Source organism: Anguilla anguilla, chromosome 11 (genome assembly GCF_013347855.1).
Source record: "Anguilla anguilla isolate fAngAng1 chromosome 11, fAngAng1.pri, whole genome shotgun sequence".
NCBI lineage: Eukaryota > Metazoa > Chordata > Actinopteri > Anguilliformes > Anguillidae > Anguilla > Anguilla anguilla.
This window is the reverse complement of record NC_049211.1, coordinates 17,224,022-17,244,097: the sequence shown is the minus strand read 5'-3', so window position 1 is coordinate 17,244,097 and position 20,076 is coordinate 17,224,022. Positions and strand designations below refer to the sequence as shown.

Here is a 20,076-nt window from a genome sequence, read left to right as displayed (position 1 = left end):
CTACTTAAGAGAACAACCAATACACTTTATATGAAAAATAATGATTTTCCACAGTAATGGTAAGAGAGTAATACAATATCAACACTCACTTTCATTTGAATCCGCTGCTGGTAGATTGTGAGTGTTATGTGTGAGTGAAGGTGTCGTTGCTTTACGTTTGATGGTTTAGTCATGGGTTTTAATTATCATCTTCATCATCCTTCCATCAGGTATCATCATCAAGGAGGCAAATTAAGCAATAAAGAGACCTTCAATAATCAAGTGCCACTATTATAAGTTTGACATTCAGAGGACTCTGACAACTTGATATTTATTCCTATGGGCTGGAGGCACTGATAAGGATACTCGGTCATCACTTCAGAAACAGTAAATCTCAGATTCATGAGGTTTTGTCATCTGCATTTCAGGGCAGACTATGGGAAAGCTGGAATCATACACCCAGGTGCAACAGTGCATCGGCTGCAAACAAAAAGTTCTTTATTCATGGAACATCCCTCTTGTGCTTGATACTATGAGAAGACAAACAACCTCACAAAAATGAGTGGGAGTATGAATAAAATATGCTCGTTCAGGCAGACTCCTCACAAGCTGTGCTGCAGCGCCACTTGGTGGGAAACGGAAATACTGCGGCTGTGATATGACCCCACTTATGAACTCAAGAACAAATATATCAGGACCCCTTTGTTTAAAGCAGATGGGTAATCGTCTGTTTCTGGAGGGCAGTGAAGCACAGGCACAATTTCTAGCCACATTACTCAGTTTGTGACTGGAGAATGCACTATGTTTAAGAAAAATCTGGTTTGGAACAATCAATAGACCCTTTGTAGAGAGCAATGACGTAATTGGCAGCCACAGGAATTAATTCTCACCCATTTCATACATGGGCATGATTTCATCAGGGCCCTAATTTATGCCCGATGTAAAGGGGGCCATTTATGGAATTCTACGCGATGGACCGCAGCCAAAAAACCCACAAACTGGGCGACCTCTGTCTATAACCACTTGACCCTTCGTGTCATTTTCTACCCCTCTTTCAGAAGACCAGATTTGAGACGGAAACCATCCATCTCCAAAGCAAGGAGTGGAGCTGTGGGTACTTTCCACCACGGTAAATGCAGCAGACACACAACTCTCTCATCTAGCTGATGATGTCCACAGGCTTGGCTGGGGAAAACCCTTTTTCTGAGACCAACAGAGATTACAATATTTTTTCAGACCAATAATTGTGGAGACATACTGATAATTAACTGAGATTAAAATATCTTTTTCCTTTGCAATGTGGCCCTCTTGTGGTATGACCATAGATATCCATTCCAAAAGTCCAGCCCCCCGCCCCCAACTCAATTGAAATGTATTCCAAATACATTTCTTGAGCTCTTCCAGGTCATTTACGCCCTGCTCAGGGCTCTTGATTAGATCACAAGACCTTGGTAGCTCCACAATGGCCTTACAGTTTACTGACTTTAGGCCTCAGCTAGCCAAAGGCTTGATAGGGCTGAAAGCAGTGGTGCAGTATTAAAGCAATAAAGAGGACAGGCTGCGCATCAGTGGGTCATGCCTCGAATGTGGGCCAAACACACCCGCGTAGGCCGGCCGCTCTCCTGGGGCCAGGCAGGAAGCGGGAGGGCGGAAGGTCAGCAGCGCTGGGAGGATGCGCCCTTTAAGACCGGCGCTCTCCTAAACCCAGCACAACAACACCAGAGAGGGAGGAGAGGAAGGGCAGGCACAGACAGAGGGGAGGGACAGAGGAGAGAGAGAGATGGAGGAGAGGAAGGGCAGGCACAGACAGAGGGGAGGGACAGAGGAGAGACAGAGATGGAGGAGAGGGAGGAGAGGAAGGGCAGGCACAGACAGAGGGGAGGGACAGAGGAGAGAGACAGAGTGAGAGGGAGGAAGGGCAGGCACAGACATAGGAGAGGGACAGAGGAGAGACACAGAGGGAGGAGAGGAAAGGCAGGCACAGACATAGGGGAAGGGATAGAGGACAGAGACAGAGAGGGAGGAGAGGAAAGGCAGGCACAGACATATGAGGAGGGACAGAAAAGAGACATGAAGAGGGAGGAGAGGAAAGGTAGGTACAGACATATGGGGAAGGACAGAGGAGAGAGAGAGGGAGTGGAGAGGAGAGGAAAGGTAGGTACAGACAAATGGGGAAGGACAGAGGAGAGAGAGAGGAAGAGGAGAGGAGAGGAAAGGTAGGTACAGACATATGGGAGGGACAGAGGAAAGAGACGGAGAGGGAAAAACATGGGAGAGGGATAATGAGAAAGAAGGGACAGGGAAACACAAAGAAATAACTTATGGGACTGGAAAGACAGAGGAGACCAGAGAGCCAAGTGTTTGGCTCCCTTATTCACAGTTTCTTACATGGTCTAGTATTTGATTGAAGGCAGTTTGGGAAAGGGGCTCTTCATCCCTCCCTCTGCGTGTGCGTGGGAACCAGAGCCTTTCGAAACCAGGCACAAAATGCAGCTGGGGGGCGGGGCCTGGGGGGGCGTGAATGATGTCTAATCCAGCTTCCTCATTTTTTTTTTCTCAGTAGGCCGGTCAGATGAGATGGCAAAACACCCAATTGAAAACACCGTTATCAATCGAGACAAGAATGAAAACTAAAAGCGGCAAGACTTTTTAGTCACATTTATTGATTTAGCCAGTATGACTACCTTTACACAGACAGACAGCCTTTCTAAAGAAAACAAAACTTTTTTTTGGATTAGTTTGTAAATAATACATTAATACCTAAAGTTTTTTTTGTTCATTTTTTCTCCTTTATTTTAAAGTTACATTTTCAGAGTTTTAGATTTGTTTTCAGCTGTGTGTAAAGGTTCCATGACTGAAATACATGCATGACATTAAACTGAGATCATTTTGCCACTAATCATAATGCACATTAAAGTAATACAGTACTGCATGACATCATTTCAAATAAATACCAACACAGATGAAGTCATTATTTTATATAAAGGTATCAAATTCTCATGTGAGTCAATACTGTAACAGAATATGACAATATAGTCTGCACGGCTAGTATCACAATGCTATCCCTTCCAGCAAACAGAAAACTTTAATTTTCCACGTAAAACAGCATTTGAATTGCACTTAATTTTAAACTTCCCAACCATATCAATAACTTGACATTTTAATGCCTCAACAAACCTCATCGCTTAAATGGCACAAGCTTGTTGATGCGAAATCTGCTTTCTGTTTACTGAAATAACAACACTTTTAAATGATGTAAAAAAAAATTAAAATTTAAACAAAATGAAAAAAACAAACCAACAAAAGGAAGAAAAACCACTCTCTTGCACGTGCCAACAATACTATTGATATCACGTTACCTTCACCATACAAAGCTATCGATACGTTAATATTTCAAATAGTACATTGTCCTGCACCCACAAATGTGTTAGATCTGAACCATTTTATTCATTAGGAGGCCAAAGTGATTACTTTTGGTTCCCAAAGTTTGATAAAAATACGTTTCACTATACCCCTGAATTTGCAATTCCGCATGTGAATGGGATCACTGACCTACAGAATTCAACACAATTCATTTTCTTATCTAATTATACGACTAAGGTCATATTCAGGCAAAAAGGACTATTCTCTTTGCGCTTATTGCTCCTAAACTCCTTTTAAACTAAAATTTTGTGACAAACTATTTTATCAAAAAAAATCTATCTAGTCTACAATTCTCCCTTGAAATAATGAAAGGCACTACTGGTCAAAATGGAGAAAACTGAACAAAACAAGGCGCTGGAATCACAAACCCAATACACACGGTCTTCTACCACCTCTCGTTTTTTCTTCTCATTTTTAAAACCTAAATGTACCAAGATTTGGCACGATAAACAAAGAGAGAATGAAACCATTCCAATTTGGAATTTAACTGGTGCGCTTGCAAAGAATTCTGTCCATCAGTGATCCCACCTGAATGTAACTCCACAGATTCTGGAATGGCATTGGAAATTGGAAATACGAATCATTTTATTCATGGTTTTCAAATGCCTGTTACCATTTCAACCAGAACCGCATCAAGTTTCTCCTTGTTACTTTGAACTATTCCTAAGAATAATAATACATGAAAACCCCAGAATTTGTTCACCCTGGATTTTGTTTAGAACATGGCAGTATAACATCAGTAAATAATAACAACAACAATAATAATTATGATAAACATAAAAATAACAAAAGCTTATTAATATACTCATGGATTAACTCACTGAAGCACAGCAGGTAGAACTCTGGTTTGTAGTATGATTAGAATTTGGGAGCATCTTTTCCCTGTGCCTTGTGCACAGAAGGTCGCTTAAAAGAAAATAAAAATCTATTCCTATTAACGTATATACTTTTAATATGACTCACAAACCATAGCACTACAAACCTGTCCAAGATTAGTGTAAAAAAAGGAAGCCAAAGTGAAATACCCCTATATTAAAAGTGCGCAAGAAAAATAAAAATAAAATAATTCGCAGTGAGCTGTGCTGAAAAACAACCCCTCCCCGTTTCTTATTTCTGAGTTTCGTAGCCAATCAAATTTTTGATCGCTAAGGGAGGCAGGCAGCAATCTCCTTGGTACTTGTGAGTATCATCTTCCTGCAGCAGCGCTTGAAAAGTGAAACTATTTTTGTTCTGGCGTGACATTCATGCTGTAGTGTTTGTATGCTAAGAGGAATAGGTCCTTTTTTTTGTTTAAAAAATCACCTCCAAGTGGTTTTCTTAAGTCCAAATGGCCATGCAACGCTAGCTGTTGCTGGCGTACTGAATTTGAAGTTGGTCGTGCGACCGCATTCTTTGTTGGACACTCCACATCCGGGCTCAACTACATTACTGCAAAATGGAGAAACAAAAGAAATTATCAAAATGAGCATTAACATATATAGAAATAACCAAAATGCTATATCAGTGAGTGAGATGTAGTTAAAAAAAAAATTACACGCCAGGGTTGAAAAGCCAAGTTAGTCAAAATAAGAAGGGGCGAAAAATTGGTTAGTGTCCAAAAGCCAGATGCAGGCAGTGTGCTTAAAAGGCTCTCCTTTTGCTGGCATCCCCATTGTTATAACTATCCTCATCACCTGTTTAGCTTTATTGACACGAAAGCGCCAAGCCTGGACTTACGGATACACAGGAAGACCAGCTGGTGCAGGAAGCGAATGGCTCATAAGTACCAGACCCTGGAGCGCGCGCCATGCACAAGAGAGCGAATCAGAGAAGAGGGGAGGGGCAGAGAGAACGCTCTCCGGTAACATGCGGGTCGACTGCGGGCGTGTCTTTCACATGCAGGCTTGCCATTTAAAGCAACAACGACGACAACAAAAAAATAAAATGAAAATGAAGAAAACCCAGAGAAAAAAGGTGAATGCGTGAGCGGACAGGAGCGGAGGTGAGAGGATCGTGGCAAGCAGAGGTAGGAGACGCTGTAGTCAGCTCACATGCTGGGTCCTGATGCGCAGACATTGATTTCAAACTAGTCCCAAAGTTCCAATTACGTTATTGTTTTCCTCTAAAAATCACAAAACGTTATCAAAAGGTCTACTATTAAAAATCTACCCGAGCGTTTGGTGCGTTCAGAGAGCACATTTCCGCAGAGGGTTTAAAATCTAAGCAACACGCTAAGCTGCTTCCACAGCTAGTTTGAATCAATGTCCTCTGAAGGGTCCAGGCCCAAGTTTTAAAAAAAAAAATAATTATGCAAAGAATCATTTTCAAAATCACTTGAAACCCCCCAAAGTAACTGCCATACATTTCCACAATTAATTATACTTATGCTTCTGGTTACTTTGAGAGACCAATGATTCCACAGCCTGTCGGTACTGCATGTGAAATCAGTGGGACAATATTGACTTGTACTTCAAATGGCAAAATATTAGTTCCTTTAGAATACAAGCAATGGTCATGTTGGCATTGTCTCTCACATCCTCCTCATAGCAACCACAGGAAGATGCGAAAGACCCCGAGAGCAAGTGCAGCATGGAGAAAAGCAGGGTTGACTGTCATTCATCCTCCTTCCAGATTCTGCCAAAACTAGTGTTACCTCAAGCACTTCATACTTCCCCCCTACATTATTTTAGAGGCAACAAAGGATCCTAGAAGGTAAGAATCTGACCATGGCCATAAGAAGTTACAGATAAATCTGTAGCTAGTTTTACAAAATCTCAATTTCTTACTGTGTATCTCCGTATGGACTTTCCCCACATCAATCCTGCTTTTTAGTAGTATAAAGCTAACATTCAAGTGTTTATGATCCACAAGAGTTAACACATGTACCTAGAAGCCCCACATCTTCATTGACAGCCTATCTTGCACATTAAAGCTATTCATTAATGGACAGGGTTGCCAGATTTTCCTCCCTAGTAAGCAGCCATATACAGACTCTCCAACACCTGTACGACGATGCAAGTTTTGTATGGTCGCTAATATCAACAGCCAAGCAGGTTTTTCCATGGCTGATTGCTGATGTAAACACACTGGTCCATCAGCAAAATGAGAGGACGTGTGGGAGGTCATTACCTGACTTTATCAAGAGGCTTTCCCCCCCTGCTACTTAAAGGTAGGCTGCTGCTGCAAAGGTAGCAAACTGCTGACAATCTAAAAGAGAGTAAGGTCAGAACGAAGCAACAGGACAGTGTTAGAGACGCAGGGCTCAGCCAATCCGGAGCTTTCATTAGAGAGCTCCAGACATGCTTGCAAAGATAAGAACACGAGGGGAAAGAAAGAGAGGAAGAAAGTTGCATTAGCTTAAATTCAGACACAAAATACAGGGCTGTACATCCATATCTCAGAGGATTTGGTCGACAGGCACTTCTGAGAAGTTGGATTTTGTTTCTAGAATAATCCAACTGCTGTGCCTTCCTTTTGTGCTTCTGGATCAGAGATATGTTTAGGAAAATAATAGCTTTTCGTCAAATTGACCTTATTTCTGTTCAGTTTTTTTGATTCAAATGCCAGATACTCTCACCTGTTCATAGTTCAGAGGACTGAGGCACCGAATACGAAGTGCACTTAATTTGGATGTGGAGATCAATTTGTCTTGCTCTCATTTTATATATGGCTCTGCAAGAACTCCTCAGGACTGGCTTAGTCATGAGGGAAAGCCCTATGTTTTCTCTGAAATGTGTAGAAGGACCTGTTGCATGCACCTCTCTCAAATGTAGAGCCCTGTGGAATCGGCGCTTGCATTGCGTGCAGCCGGCTTTAAAAGACAAAAGAAAAATAGCTTTCATTTAACTAGTGGCACAGATACCGTAAAGCGTAGCAATGCGATCGATTCTCTGAACAGACCTGTACACCTGCATTAAGGTTGAGCAGATCCCCTCCGTCAAAACTCAGCAGCCAATTGGAAAAGGTTTTGGAATTGAATCTCATCCAATTGGAAAGCCCAATCATCAATCATACCTTTTTTTCCCCAGATTTCAGGTCTCTTGTAGCCAGTCGCCTCTGGCTGGAGAGGCCAAGTTCCCCCACCAATCAGGAGAGGTTTGCATATTTCTGCATAAATGTGTGGCATTAGCGGACAGTCCGCCAAGCTCAGACAGGCCCTGGGACGGGGACCCAGGGAGAGGAAGAGGAGGGAGCAGAGGCTAGTGTTAGGTCTGCTACAGGAGAGGAGAGAGGACAGAGGAAGAGGGGAGAGCGCAGACACCAGCGTTAGCCGCGGGAACGCCGCCATCGATGCGCGGCCCCACCCTGCCGGCCCACGGACGCGGGTTACTACAAGCGGGAAAGACTGCAGGCCTTCACAAACAGCACGAAGAAATTCCTTAACAGCAAAAACCCAACGCAAACCGTAAAGCGCTATCATCATGCCATACATTACTAGGAGCTGGCGGCTGCATTCCCACACGGTACACGAGCAGGCGCGGCCTAAGAGCAAACCTGACACAAGGAGCGCTAAGCGTGTGGGGCTTAAACTAGGGCGGGGAGGCGGGGGCTCCCCTCTGTACAGGGCGGTCCGCGTCTAGTCGCAGTAGATCTTGTACTTCTCGCTGCAGAAGACCACGGGGCCGGCGATGCTGTTGGCCTCGGGCCGCACGCCGCAGGAGTGCCCGTGACTTACGTGGGGGTTGGCGGGGGCGCCCTTGCCCCGGGCGGCGGACGCCTTGCTCCGCCCGCCGCGGCGCGTCTGCTCGTGGTCGAACTCCAGGTCCTCCAGCCGCTGCGTGAGCGCCAGCTTCTGCTGGATGGCCATGCGCAGCAGAGAGTTCAGCGTCTTCTTCTCGTCTTCAGCGGCCGCCAGCTGCCTCTGCATCTCGTCCAGCTGCGTCACGTACTCATCACATCTGGAGAGAGGGAGGGGGAGAGAGAGAGAGAAAGAGAGGAAGGGAGGAAGAGAGAGAGAGAGAGGGAGGGAGGGAGGGAGAGAGAGAGAGAGGGAGAGAGAGGGGGGAGAGAGAGGGAGGGAGTGAGGGGGGAGAGATAGAGAGACAGAGAGAGAGAGAGGGAGGAAGGGAGAGAGAGAGTGAGAAAAAGGGAGGGAGAGAGAGACACTTGGTCACAACTAGGCAGGAGGAATGCCAGACAGCACAAACACAAGGGCCAGCAGCTGCTGATTAGGTCAGCGCAGAGACAGTAAATTCCTTACTGTGTCCAGCTGTTGTTCTTTCGGTGTCAGTGTGTCTGTAAATTAACACTACTAACACCAAGGGAATGTAACAACATTTCTTAAACATTTTTCTATGTTTGATTTTTGCACGTATGAAAACTGGTACCTCGCTGTCCAATCCCACCATGTTTGCCAAACTTACAGATTTCACACCAAACTGGTTTAGTTTTCCAGCTGGCCACGGATATTTAAATGTATTATTTTTGTCTTGCAGACAAAACCCCATCAATCGGGAGAATTTAAATACAGATTCAGAACTGTAATTGGACATTTGATACTGCCTTTTGCAATGGGCAGTTAACAGTCAGTCATGGAACCTGGCCAGTTCAGTAACTAGGAGCCAGACTGAAGCACTGAACCATCTGGACTCATAATGCATAATGTGTGCATCTTTCCCCAGTAATCTTTTCAAAAAATGTTATGTTGTGCAGTACCCACTGTGTGGTCAAAAAAACAAGAAAAACAATACAATACATATTTTTCTATACATATATAATTATATTGACTTGTGTGAAATTCATGACACAGCACACAAGCTGAATATTTTATTTTTTTAACAGAATGTTGATGCTCACGAAATATCTCTCTTGCCAGAAAATATTTCTCAAAATATCTCTGATGTTCCTTTCCAGAACCTACTGTGCAGCCATGATAATTCTGTCAACTATGGCTGCTATATTAATTGCATGTACAGGCATGTATCTGGCTGGCGGCAAAAGTAATATGCATTTGGCAAATGTTACATTTTCTCCACTAATAAAAAAAAAAGTAGTTTCAACAACAATCCAGCAGGAGGCTCAAGTGCTCCAAAATCCAAACATGCACAAGAACCATAGCCCTGAATAACTGCTGACCTCAGATCAGCTTCATCTAACTAGCAGAATGAGCTTGGAGGTTTGGGTCAACAGATCCTGGATCAGCACTTTTGACTGGAAAACTAAATGAAAAGTTTCCTTCAGTGACGTCCACTAGAGGGCACTCTTGCAGCTTCAAATGCTTAAAAAAGACCTTCTACACAAATGAATTCCTTGAGCATTTCCTCAGACAAACTCCCATAACACCCCTCTGCTCCCGCACACGCAATCTCTGCCAACAGCTCAATGCCTGCATGGGAGTCTCTGTCGCACTCAGGAGTCAAGCAGGAATATTCAACCCATGAGCTTTGGGGATACAGGTAATGTGTAATAATGCAAAAAAAATGCTCCAGTGTCTTCAAGCAGCATTTGTCCCTTTACTTGGTCATCTAGGCACGACTCTTTTTTTCCCCCTTAACATTTAAACAGGATATGCTAATGGATGCAGAACTATTACAATGTTTACAATGTCTGAATTCTCAACAACGCCAGACTTGAATTAGTGAAATGTGCATGTTACATTACATTACATTACAGGCATTTAGCAGACGCTCTTATCCAGAGCGACTTACACAACTTTTACATAGCATTTTTACATTGTATCCATTTATACAGCTGGATATATACTGAAGCAATTTCGGTTAAGTACCTTGCTCAAGGGTACAACGGCAGTGTCCTACCCGGGAATCGAACCTGCGACCTTTCGGTTACAAGCCCAGTTCCTTACCCACTGTGCTACACTCCGTCCCGCATGCATGTTCATTTGGCAGTTGCTCAAACAAAGAACAACCACTCATACAATAACAACCATATTACAATATTAAATGACTGAAAAGAATGGTTAATAACTACACTAATAAACAACAGATAGAAGCACAAATCAAAGGACGTAGAAGAATCACTCGTTTTATGCTGCTGCATATGCCATTTATACTACTGTCTACAGCGCTCTGGTCATAATGAAATATGAATAATGAAAGGAAAAAAGAGCAGTGCGGATCTAATGAGCACTCCAAGGTCCTGGTAGCTGAGCTTATGAGTTGCATCCCTATGCAGTGAGAGGGCATCATCACACAGTGTATGTGCAGTGAGGGAGATGCATCCCTATGCAGTGAGAGGGCATCATCACACAGTGTATGTGCAGTGAGGGAGATGCATCCCTATGCAGTGAGAGGGCATCATCACACAGTGTATGTGCAGTCAGGGAGATGCATCCCTATGCAGTGAGAGGGCATCATCACACAGTGTATGTGCAGTGAGGGAGATGCATCCCTATGCAGTGAGAGGGCATCATCACACAGTGTATGTGCAGTGAGGGAGATGCATCCCTATGCAGTGAGAGGGCATCATCCCACAGTGTATGTGCAGTGAGGGAGATGCATCCCTATGCAGTGAGAGGGCATCATCACACAGTGTATGTGCGGTCAGGGAGATGCATCCCTATGCAGTGAGAGGGCATCATCACACAGTGTATGTGCAGTGAGGGAGATGCATCCCTATGCAGTGAGAGGGCATCATCACACAGTGTATGTGCAGTGAGGGAGATGCATCCCTATGCAGTGAGAGGGCATCATCACACAGTGTATGTGCAGTGAGGGAGTTGCATCCCTATGCAGTGAGAGGGCATCATCACACAGTGTATGTGCAGTGAGGGAGATGCATCCCTATGCAGTGAGAGGGCATCATCACACAGTGTATGTGCAGTGAGGGAGATGCATCCCTATGCAGTGAGAGGGCATCATCACACAGTGTATGTGCAGTCAGGGAGATGCATCCCTATGCAGTGAGAGGGCATCATCACACAGTGTATGTGCAGTGAGGGAGATGCATCCCTATGCAGTGAGAGGGCATCATCACACAGTGTATGTGCAGTGAGGGAGATGCATCCCTATGCAGTGAGAGGGCATCATCACACAGTGTATGTGCAGTGAGGGAGATGCATCCCTATGCAGTGAGAGGGCATCATCCCACAGTGTATGTGCGGTCAGGGAGGCGGGCCTTTGACCTTCAGACACAGACACCTGATCCAGCACACAGCCTCATCCTGCAACTGCAGAACACACAACAGCTTAATGTGACATTGGGGAGCCCTCACAGTTGCATAGAGGAACAGCTGTGGGTGTGTGTGTGTGTGTGTTTGTGTGCCTGTGTGTGTGCGTGTGTTTGTGTCAGTGCGCAAGGGCAAGTGTGTGTGTGTATGAGTGCGTGTAAGTGTGAATGTGCGAGAGTGCATGTGAATGTAAGTGTGTGTGTGTAGGTGTGTATGTGCGTGTGTATGTGCATGTGTCGGTGTGTGTTCGTACGTGTGTATGTGCGTGTGCACGTGTGTGTGTGTGTAGATGTAAGTGTGTGTGCGCGCATGTGTATGTGTAGGTGTGTGTGCGCGTGTGTATGCGCACGTGTGTGTGTGTGTGCGCTTGTGTAGGTGTAGGTGTGTGTGTGCGCGCATGTGTGTGTCTGAAGGCTACGCTAAGGCTCGGCGTCAGAGCAGGACAGCCCCACATCGTCTCTGCTTGCAGTGCTGCAGACTGGGCCTGGGAGCAGCTGCAGGGGAGGCGGTGAATAAGACAGTGAGAGCCTCGGCTGTATTAAAGTCTGGGATCAGGGAATTCAGCAGGGTTCATGGATTTATCTTTAAAGACCACCCGCTATTCCAACTGAGCGTGGAAATCTCAGGATTTAAATGAATGAAGCTTGGCCAGTCTTGCCTGACCATTTTGCAACTGCACAAATGAAAAATATGATTCCCTCTACTTCTCTTCTTCTTCTTCCTTCTCTTTTTCTCTCTCAATCACCCTCTCCCTAGTTTGTGCTAGAGCTGCCCCTAACACGGTGCTGTCACATTTCTCTTTAACATGCAAGTCCTGATAACTTGTTCCATTATCCAGCTTTCCATTTAACCCTCAGTCTGTTTCCATACCCAGCAAATTTCCCAAATCCAATCGAGTTTTCAGATGGCTGATAGTTCGATAAACTATAATCTTAATTTTATTTACATTCCATCCAATTTCAGCGAGAGAATGATAAATTAATTACAGATAGTTGACTCTAGCTGTGACTAACAATGATGACTGAACACAATGGACACAGCTGTGAAATGAAAGGTTGGTACAAGGACACCATGATCACAGGGCCTTGTGCCATTGGCTATTCAGACTTTTATGTGACTGTGGGTCTCTAGCCATTGGCTGCTCGGGGAATGTTTGCTGGTCATTATAAGCTGGCTGCCAGTGGGCTAACATTGTGACTAAGTGTCTGGTACCACTGGTTGTTAAGGGTCTGAATCTGTTCAGGGCCTCAGGTCATTGGCCTGTCCCTGAAAGGTGACCCATGTGACCTATGACCCACCGAATGAACACAAAACTTTCCGGACTAAACCATCCCCTTTTCACCACTGTTTCAGAACGACAGCGTACGAGCCAAGAACCCTCCTCCGGACAAGTAAACCCCATAAACAGCACAGACCAGGGAAGACAAAGCGACATAACTCCACAATGGGGATTAGTCACACCCCATTTGGTCCAGCCTTTCAGTGTTTTTGGGGGGGGGGCGTCTTCCCATGAACGAAGATGGGTTTAAAAGGGGGGGGGGGGGGGGTTGGGTTTTCCCGGGAAAAGAAGCCCTACTCTTTTCTGTGGAGCCTGGCTCTCAATGGGCCCCTTCTTCCTGTGATAAACTGGGGTGCTGAGCCACAATGGAGGGGGCTGCTGCCCTTTGTTCCCCGGGACAATCGGCGCATTCAGGGCGGTGAGAGAAAGGGGCTTTGCGCTTCACACAAACCACAATATCAGCAGCGAGGAGACACACAGTCCAGCTGTTCTCTGACAAGGTGGGAACGGGCGTGCCCACAGAGGGGAGGGGCCTGCGCTGCCGTGAGGGGCAATCTCAGCTTTCAGCCAACGCAGGCCTAGCGTGCAGAACAACAGAGAAGAGAGAGGACCTGGAGAACTACAGTACACGTATACTCATTAAACCTTAAAAATATAATGTAAGCATTGCTCCTCTCAGACAGCAGCAGTAATGTGGTTAGCTGTAAGCTAATCTTACTTAGTTGACAAACCTGATAACCAAACAGTCCCAAAATTCTGCAATGGAAAAAAGACAATCCATAACGAGGTAATCATATGACAATCCCAACATCATGAAGGCTTTAGTACATGAGGGCAAACAATGTTGTGGTGTCTCCCTACGCACCCTGACAAAAGCTAAATTTCCAACTGCCACCGCAGGGGAGGTGCCCAGTAGTAACCATGACATGGAGATGGAGGTGAAGTGAAACAGAAACTAGTGCTACCTAGAGCACAGTTTCAGTAACGGCATATTTACAGACATAATTCAGGAAAGTACCTAAAGGTACAGCCAGTGCTCTAGCGGGAAATCAGCAGCTCTCCGGTAACAAACCCAGCTCCCAAGAGATATTACCACACTACTCCACTGCAGTGAAAACAGGTGCATTTGCACAGACCTCACACTTACATCAATGCAAAACTAAAGACCGCACACACATACACTGAAGGGCTCGCCCCTGTTTCCAACAAACACAACAACCTCCCTAAATCATAAAACTGCCTTGCATCATAATAGTTAAGATTTACATGAGAAAGCATCCCTAATTAACAGCCAGACTATGGATTGAGATTTGGGGGGTGAGGGGAGGGGGTTACCCTAACCCAAGCAGCCCGACGGTCCTCAAGCCGGCTGCTGGAGCATGAGGACGACGGAGGAGAGAGTGTGGGAAACTCTGGCCAGGCACGTACACCCCTTCAAACCCTCTCAAAAGGGCCCTTCTGCCTCAGAGGCACTCCGTGCCAGTCATTAGCATACCAATACTGCTCTCTCCGAGCGAACCCTCACAGAGGCTTCACCTACATCTGCTCAGCCAATCAGGAGGAAGGGGTTACTCCTTGTTATTTGACCAACAGCTGTGAGGTTCACCAGACCATGTCATGTTACCATGACCTCGCCTTGAATGCCTCCACAAAGGTTTACCACAGATACACCGTGAGGAACTGTACAAGGGAGCGCAGGAGGCCCTGAAACAGGATTTGGGCATGTTGTGAAGTGGGACGGCAGGCTGGGAGTTCAAGCTCATCTCGCCAAAATCATCTTAACAGCAAGACTAAGTGTAAAACGGAGAGGGGGAATTTGAAACACCAGAATCCAAACCTGCTGGTTGTGAAAACAGAAATTTAAATACAGAGTCTGAAACGTATAGCTAAACCATACAATTAAAGTTCTGTATACTGTTGAGGTTCCCATAGCATCCAGATTGTTGTGTTTAGAATAATGGTTCCCTTTTCCGTACATGGTAATGTTACCACGGTAATTATAATAAAAGATTGTATTTCACATTATTATTTGGATAAATTATTTAATCTCCAAATCTCTTCCAGCCAACAAGGTCACACAAACATTTGTTTACTAGGCTGCCATTAGAAAATCTTAATTTAATCCTCAATTAAAATATCTGATCACTGCAAAAAACACTTACCGGTTGCTGTATGAATGTACACCAACTATTACCACATGCATTACTCATACAAAATAAACCAGCAAAATTCCCAACCCAATATTACCCTGTGGAGTCTTTTTACATGAAACTACTTATAGTGCTTTTATTGTTTGTTGCTACTCTGTGGTAAGTACCAAAAAGTAGCACTTTGAACTGCAGATAGCACTTGACACTGCATATCAGCACATTTCTACTGCAATAACTAAAGGCCAGGCTGGCCTTTAATTCCCCACAGTGGGGACTGAAGGAGACAGTCAGAGGTGGACTGAAGAGACTAGTCTGAACAGGAGATCCTTTTCAGAACTCATCCTCATACAGTTGCCTGAACAGGGAAGCAGTCATGCAGGTTGAAACATGCACTGCCTGTCAGCACACAGCTCATCTTCTTCATATCAACTCTGCCAGTGAACTGTGGGAAATTTAATTACATACAATGGGTGGGATCTGAATATCAACAAAATGTGAATATTTATGTAAATAAAGATGCCACCCCATATTCCCACTCAGATTCAACAGAGAACTTTCAGGGCACTCCAGTCAAAAGAATGACTGCTGTGTGATCTGCTAGCTGCCCAGATAAACAACTCAAGTACTCTGTTACTCAGAGAAATCTTTGTGAAAATGCTCCAAGGATAAAAAAAAAATGAGAAAAGCTAGTTTCCTGTAGCCTTTTAAAAATGAACAAAGCTGCAGTTTGCCTGAAATTCTATTTGGAGCTAAAGAAATTGCCACTTGAGGACTGCTCTTTGTCACTGGCATTTGCATGTGAACTTAATCACACACCCTTCAGAAACGAACAGCCTCTTAACGACGGAAATTTCTCTCCTTTCAAACTGACCCTCTTTCAGTGCACCTTCATCTTCATGGATCTTAAATTGCACATGTGCTTGATTAACTGTGGATATTGAAAGAAAACAACATGCTCAGTGTGGAATTAAAGAAGCAGGTTAAACAGGCTAGCCGGGTTCAGTCTAATTCAGGCACTGACGGCAGCTGGTTGGAAAGCTGTGGGTGACCCATCACACAAGCCTCTGCGCTCAGGGCCTGACTGCGGAACTGCACAGTTCTCCCCACTCCCTGCCAGCGCTGCTCTTAACTTAGAATTTAAGTGGGAGAGACGTGCTGAGCTCCGCCATCTGGCACCGCAACATTTCCCGCGATGAAAACGGGAAAAACTCACGCCGCATATATTTAGAAAATACAAACAGGTGCCCACCGACGCGTACGATTAACTGCTGGATTTAGGCTGATCTTGAAATAAAAATGAAAATCCTCGTTTTCATTAGGGACACAAGTTAGGTGGAGGACAAGCTGCAGTACCCACAGAATAATCCGGGCTTGGCTAGGTAGCGATTATGGAAAGAATGGGGGGAAGGGGTAAAACTATGGCCTCCTTCTTATGGAAATCAGGAAGATTAACTCGCAAGGGGTTAATAAGTTCGAACTGATATTGGGAATAATCGCTGTTTACAATGTGGTTTTTACAACTACAGCCACGAAGATTATCAATAAGCCCCCTGCTACAAAAGCACAAAGACAGTATGTAGACCTATCCTTCTTTGCCCTAATTCCTGAAAAAGATTGAATAAATTAAGTGTATTTGATCATCGCCTCATTTACTAGTTAGTGCTGCCAACAGGAAGAGAAGAAACATGATTCTTCAGAAAGACACGGTTATCTCATCATGTGGGAAACTAACCTAAACTTTAGCATGTGGTGAACACATCTTAAATGGACACTTTAAGTGTAGGATCATGGCTCAAGTGGTGAACCTGGCTCCTAACAGTAAGTCACAGCTCTAAGCATGTGGTAAACATGGCTGTATGACACTTAAATATGGAACATAACCAGAGGGCAGCAAACATGGCTCTAAGCCTGTATTGAACATGGTTTCTTGTCTATAGCAAGCATACTGCTGAATATGTGCCAAGCACAGCTCAGTGCCTGCATTAAGTCCTCCCTTGTAATGAACATTGCCTTTACACCATGGCAAATGAAGCTCTTAATTTACAATGAACCTGGCTTTTACCATGTAGTGCAAATAGCTCTCGCCGTCTGGAAAATAGCTCAGTATTAGGCGTGATGAGTATGGCTCCATTCGTGTGGCAATATCAGAACATGGCAATAATGAGTTTATTTGCCAAATACAGTGTTACAATAACAGTATCTTTTTTACGATTTCTTTTTTTCAAACATTATATTCCATTTCCCTGTGTGTGTGTGTGATGACTGCGCCTCTCACCGTGTGGCGAACATGGCTCTGAGGGAAGAGAAGGTGGCAGCGTCCTCCTTCAGGGCCTTGAGCTCATTACGAAGCTTCATCATGGTCTCGGTCACCATGGCCTTCTCGTTCTCATACTTGCTCTTCAGGTTGGCCAGCGCCACCTCGGCCGTCTGTCAGAGAGAACGGAGAAGATGCTCGTCAGATAGGTGTGACATTTTCCAGGGCTGACGGCTGCAGCTTCTCCAAATACACAAAATTATATTTCAGAACCTGCTAGGGAGGACACCAGTTCAACTGTGGCACTGGAGAATTTTTAGTTATGCATTTTACTTACAATATATTTATTTCCATTTCTACAGCTTTGTTCAAAGGGTTTCATTATCTTAAATTATAGTCCTAAAATTTCCATGTGTTTCTCTCAATGTGAACAGAAACCACAGTTTCAAATTAAACATCCCCAAAGAGGCTCATCAGCAACTGGACTCAACCTGGAGGTCTAGGGTTGTTTTTGTAACCTTTCACCCCTCCCCAGTAATTAAGAAAAGCCCTTCACTACAAACAAACAGATACAAATAGCTGACGTGTCTACAGACCGCAATAATGGCAGCCCTACTGTGCGTCTGATGCACGTTTGCTCAGCTGTGTTTGCTGCAGCAGGTGCCCACCCAGCCTGTGCCTGCACAGAAACACGGGTCTGCCCTCACCTGCTTGTTGGCCTTGAGCACGGTCCTCAAGGTGGCGATCTGCTCCCGCTTGGTGCTCAGGAGGGACTTGAGCTTCAGGATCTCCTCCATGCAGGCCTCCTTGTCCTTGTCCGCCACGGGGCCCAGCTCCAGGGTGGCCACCCTCTGGCGGGAGAGCTCCGTGGTGCGGTCCACCGCCATCTGCAGGTGCTTGATCTGGTCCCTGATGATGGCCACCAGGTTGTAGATGTTCATGGGCTCCCGGCGCGCGTCCGAGACGGGGGAGGGGAGGGAGGAGACGGGGGACGGAGTGGCGTCGCCGTTCTCGGCCTTTCCGGGTTCGGGGAAGAGCCCTTTGGTGAGCAGGATGGGGGAGCGCCGGCCCCGGCCCTCGGGGCTGCTGCGCCCGCCCTTGCCCTCCTTGTAGAAGTCGAGCATGACGCGGTTGGGCGTCTCGTTGTTGCACATGCACACGTGGTTGTACAGGTTGGCCAGCTCCTCGCTGAAGGTGACCAGCTCGTCCTGGGCGACGCTGAGGCTGCCCTGCGACTCGCCGGCCACGTCGCTCACCTTCTTCAGCTCCTTCTCCAGGCGCACCACTTGGTCCCGGTCCGTGCGGTTGGTCTTCTCCAGGGAGGACAGCTTTTCCGACAGCACCGTCACGTCGCTCTCCAGACGGCCCTTCTCCTCCTCGTACTTGGACTGGCAGTCTTCGTACTTGGCCTTCAGACCCTTCAGCTCCTCCTTCAGGTCGCCGATCTCCGAAACGGCCACCTTGTACTTGCACTCCAGGATCTCGGGCCCGTTGATGTCCACCTCGTAGTAGTCGCCGTCCTCGTGGCTGTCGCGCTCCTTCTCGTTGTCCAGGGCCGACTGGCGCTCCTTGCTGGCCTGCAGCTTCTTCATGGCGTTGAGGTTCTCGGTGAGTCGGCTGACCTTCTCGTGCTGCTCGGACAGAGCTCCGCGAGCATGCTCCAGCTGTTTTTGGGAGTCCTGCAGGGTGGACAGCAGGTTCACCTTCTCCCTCTCCACCTAGGAGAAGAATGGATAGGCCAGTTAAATACACACTGGGCTCATAAAGAAGGGCTAATAGCTCTGTTATTAATGTTCATGATTCCATATGCAAGGCAGACATGATAGCCTTGAAAATTATCATAAACTGGCCAACACATGGTTTAGTTTTTATAAAAGTAAATATGGTGGAGCATTTGAGGCACTTTAATCCTTTGTGGTTGTCAGTTTAGAAAGTTGTCAAAGGATTCAGAAAATCAATTTCACTGTCTCACAGTACTCCAATGGTCTGTTGCCCCAAAGGGTAAATTCATTGTGTCACCTTGGATTAGGAATATGGAGGCTCACATGTGTCCATATTGAGAGATGAAAGAACACTTATGACATATTCTGTGTGGAGATTGCAGTTCTGGTCTACGCCACAGCCACCTTCAGCACACCAACTGCAGACAGGGTAACTATATATTTGAGAGGTTCATCAGCGGCCTAATTTTGTTACTCAGACAAATGAATTAATAATGAGGACCAGAATCCTTTTCACCTTCATTAATAATTCAGGCTTGTGAAAGGAAAGCCAAATATGCTGTTCCCAGCGAGAAGGGTCAAGATTTAATTTCCCTAAAAATAGAAATGTGCTGATGAATAGATAAATGAAGATGAGGAGAAAGGCAATGTCCAAAAGTACTCAGGCTTGAAGTGTAGGTGTACAGTATGACATTTCACATTTCCATTCTGATATCCTTGAAATAATTCAGTCTATAAGGTGAACCTTAATTAGCGTTGTTACTAAAAATCTATGTTGTAATCTGAAATCTATATTATGTTCAATTTTATGGATATTTATTGACCTCATGAGGTCTCCATCTTTAGAGTATTTGATACATTCTCACCACTACCAGTGGCATCTTTGAAATGAATAAGAAGAGATCCAGAGTAGCTAATTCTCTAAAAATGGATAAACACAGACTTTCTAGAATAAAGAACTTGAATAAAGTAACGCATCTGTTATGAGTGGATGCCAGGGATAGATTATCTGGGGATCAATAGGACATGACAAGGGTATGAAAGCTCCTGAATAATTAAGGAGTGTTCAGATTTCGTTATCTTGATTTCAAGAAGTTGCCTCCATAAACAAACATTCCCCATGACTGGTTAATCCTTTTAGACTCTTCACTGGCCTAACAATGGCC

General features: G+C 45.2%; 1 protein-coding gene across 6 annotated transcripts in view; it reads right to left on the bottom strand.

Annotated features, from left to right (window-relative positions):
- Window positions 1-2,622: 2,622 nt before the first annotated feature.
- LOC118207767 (protein bicaudal D homolog 2-like) overlaps window positions 2,623-20,076 on the bottom strand; it is a 57,948-nt gene continuing 40,494 nt past the window's right edge. The window contains exons 5-9 of one of the 6 annotated variants that reach the window (XM_035381750.1): window positions 17,897-18,907; window positions 17,211-17,362; window positions 8,057-8,279; window positions 6,511-6,588; window positions 2,623-4,830 (exon numbers count right to left, since the gene is read on the bottom strand). In XM_035381750.1, coding sequence (XP_035237641.1) covers window positions 6,541-6,588; window positions 8,057-8,279; window positions 17,211-17,362; window positions 17,897-18,907 — 1,434 coding nt within the window. In that variant the 3' untranslated portion in view covers window positions 2,623-4,830; window positions 6,511-6,540. Of the gene's footprint in view, window positions 8,284-17,210; window positions 17,363-17,896; window positions 18,908-20,076 lie in introns of all 6 variants that reach the window. The other 5 variants (XR_004761451.1, XM_035381749.1, XM_035381752.1 and 2 more) reach the window with 5 other exon arrangements.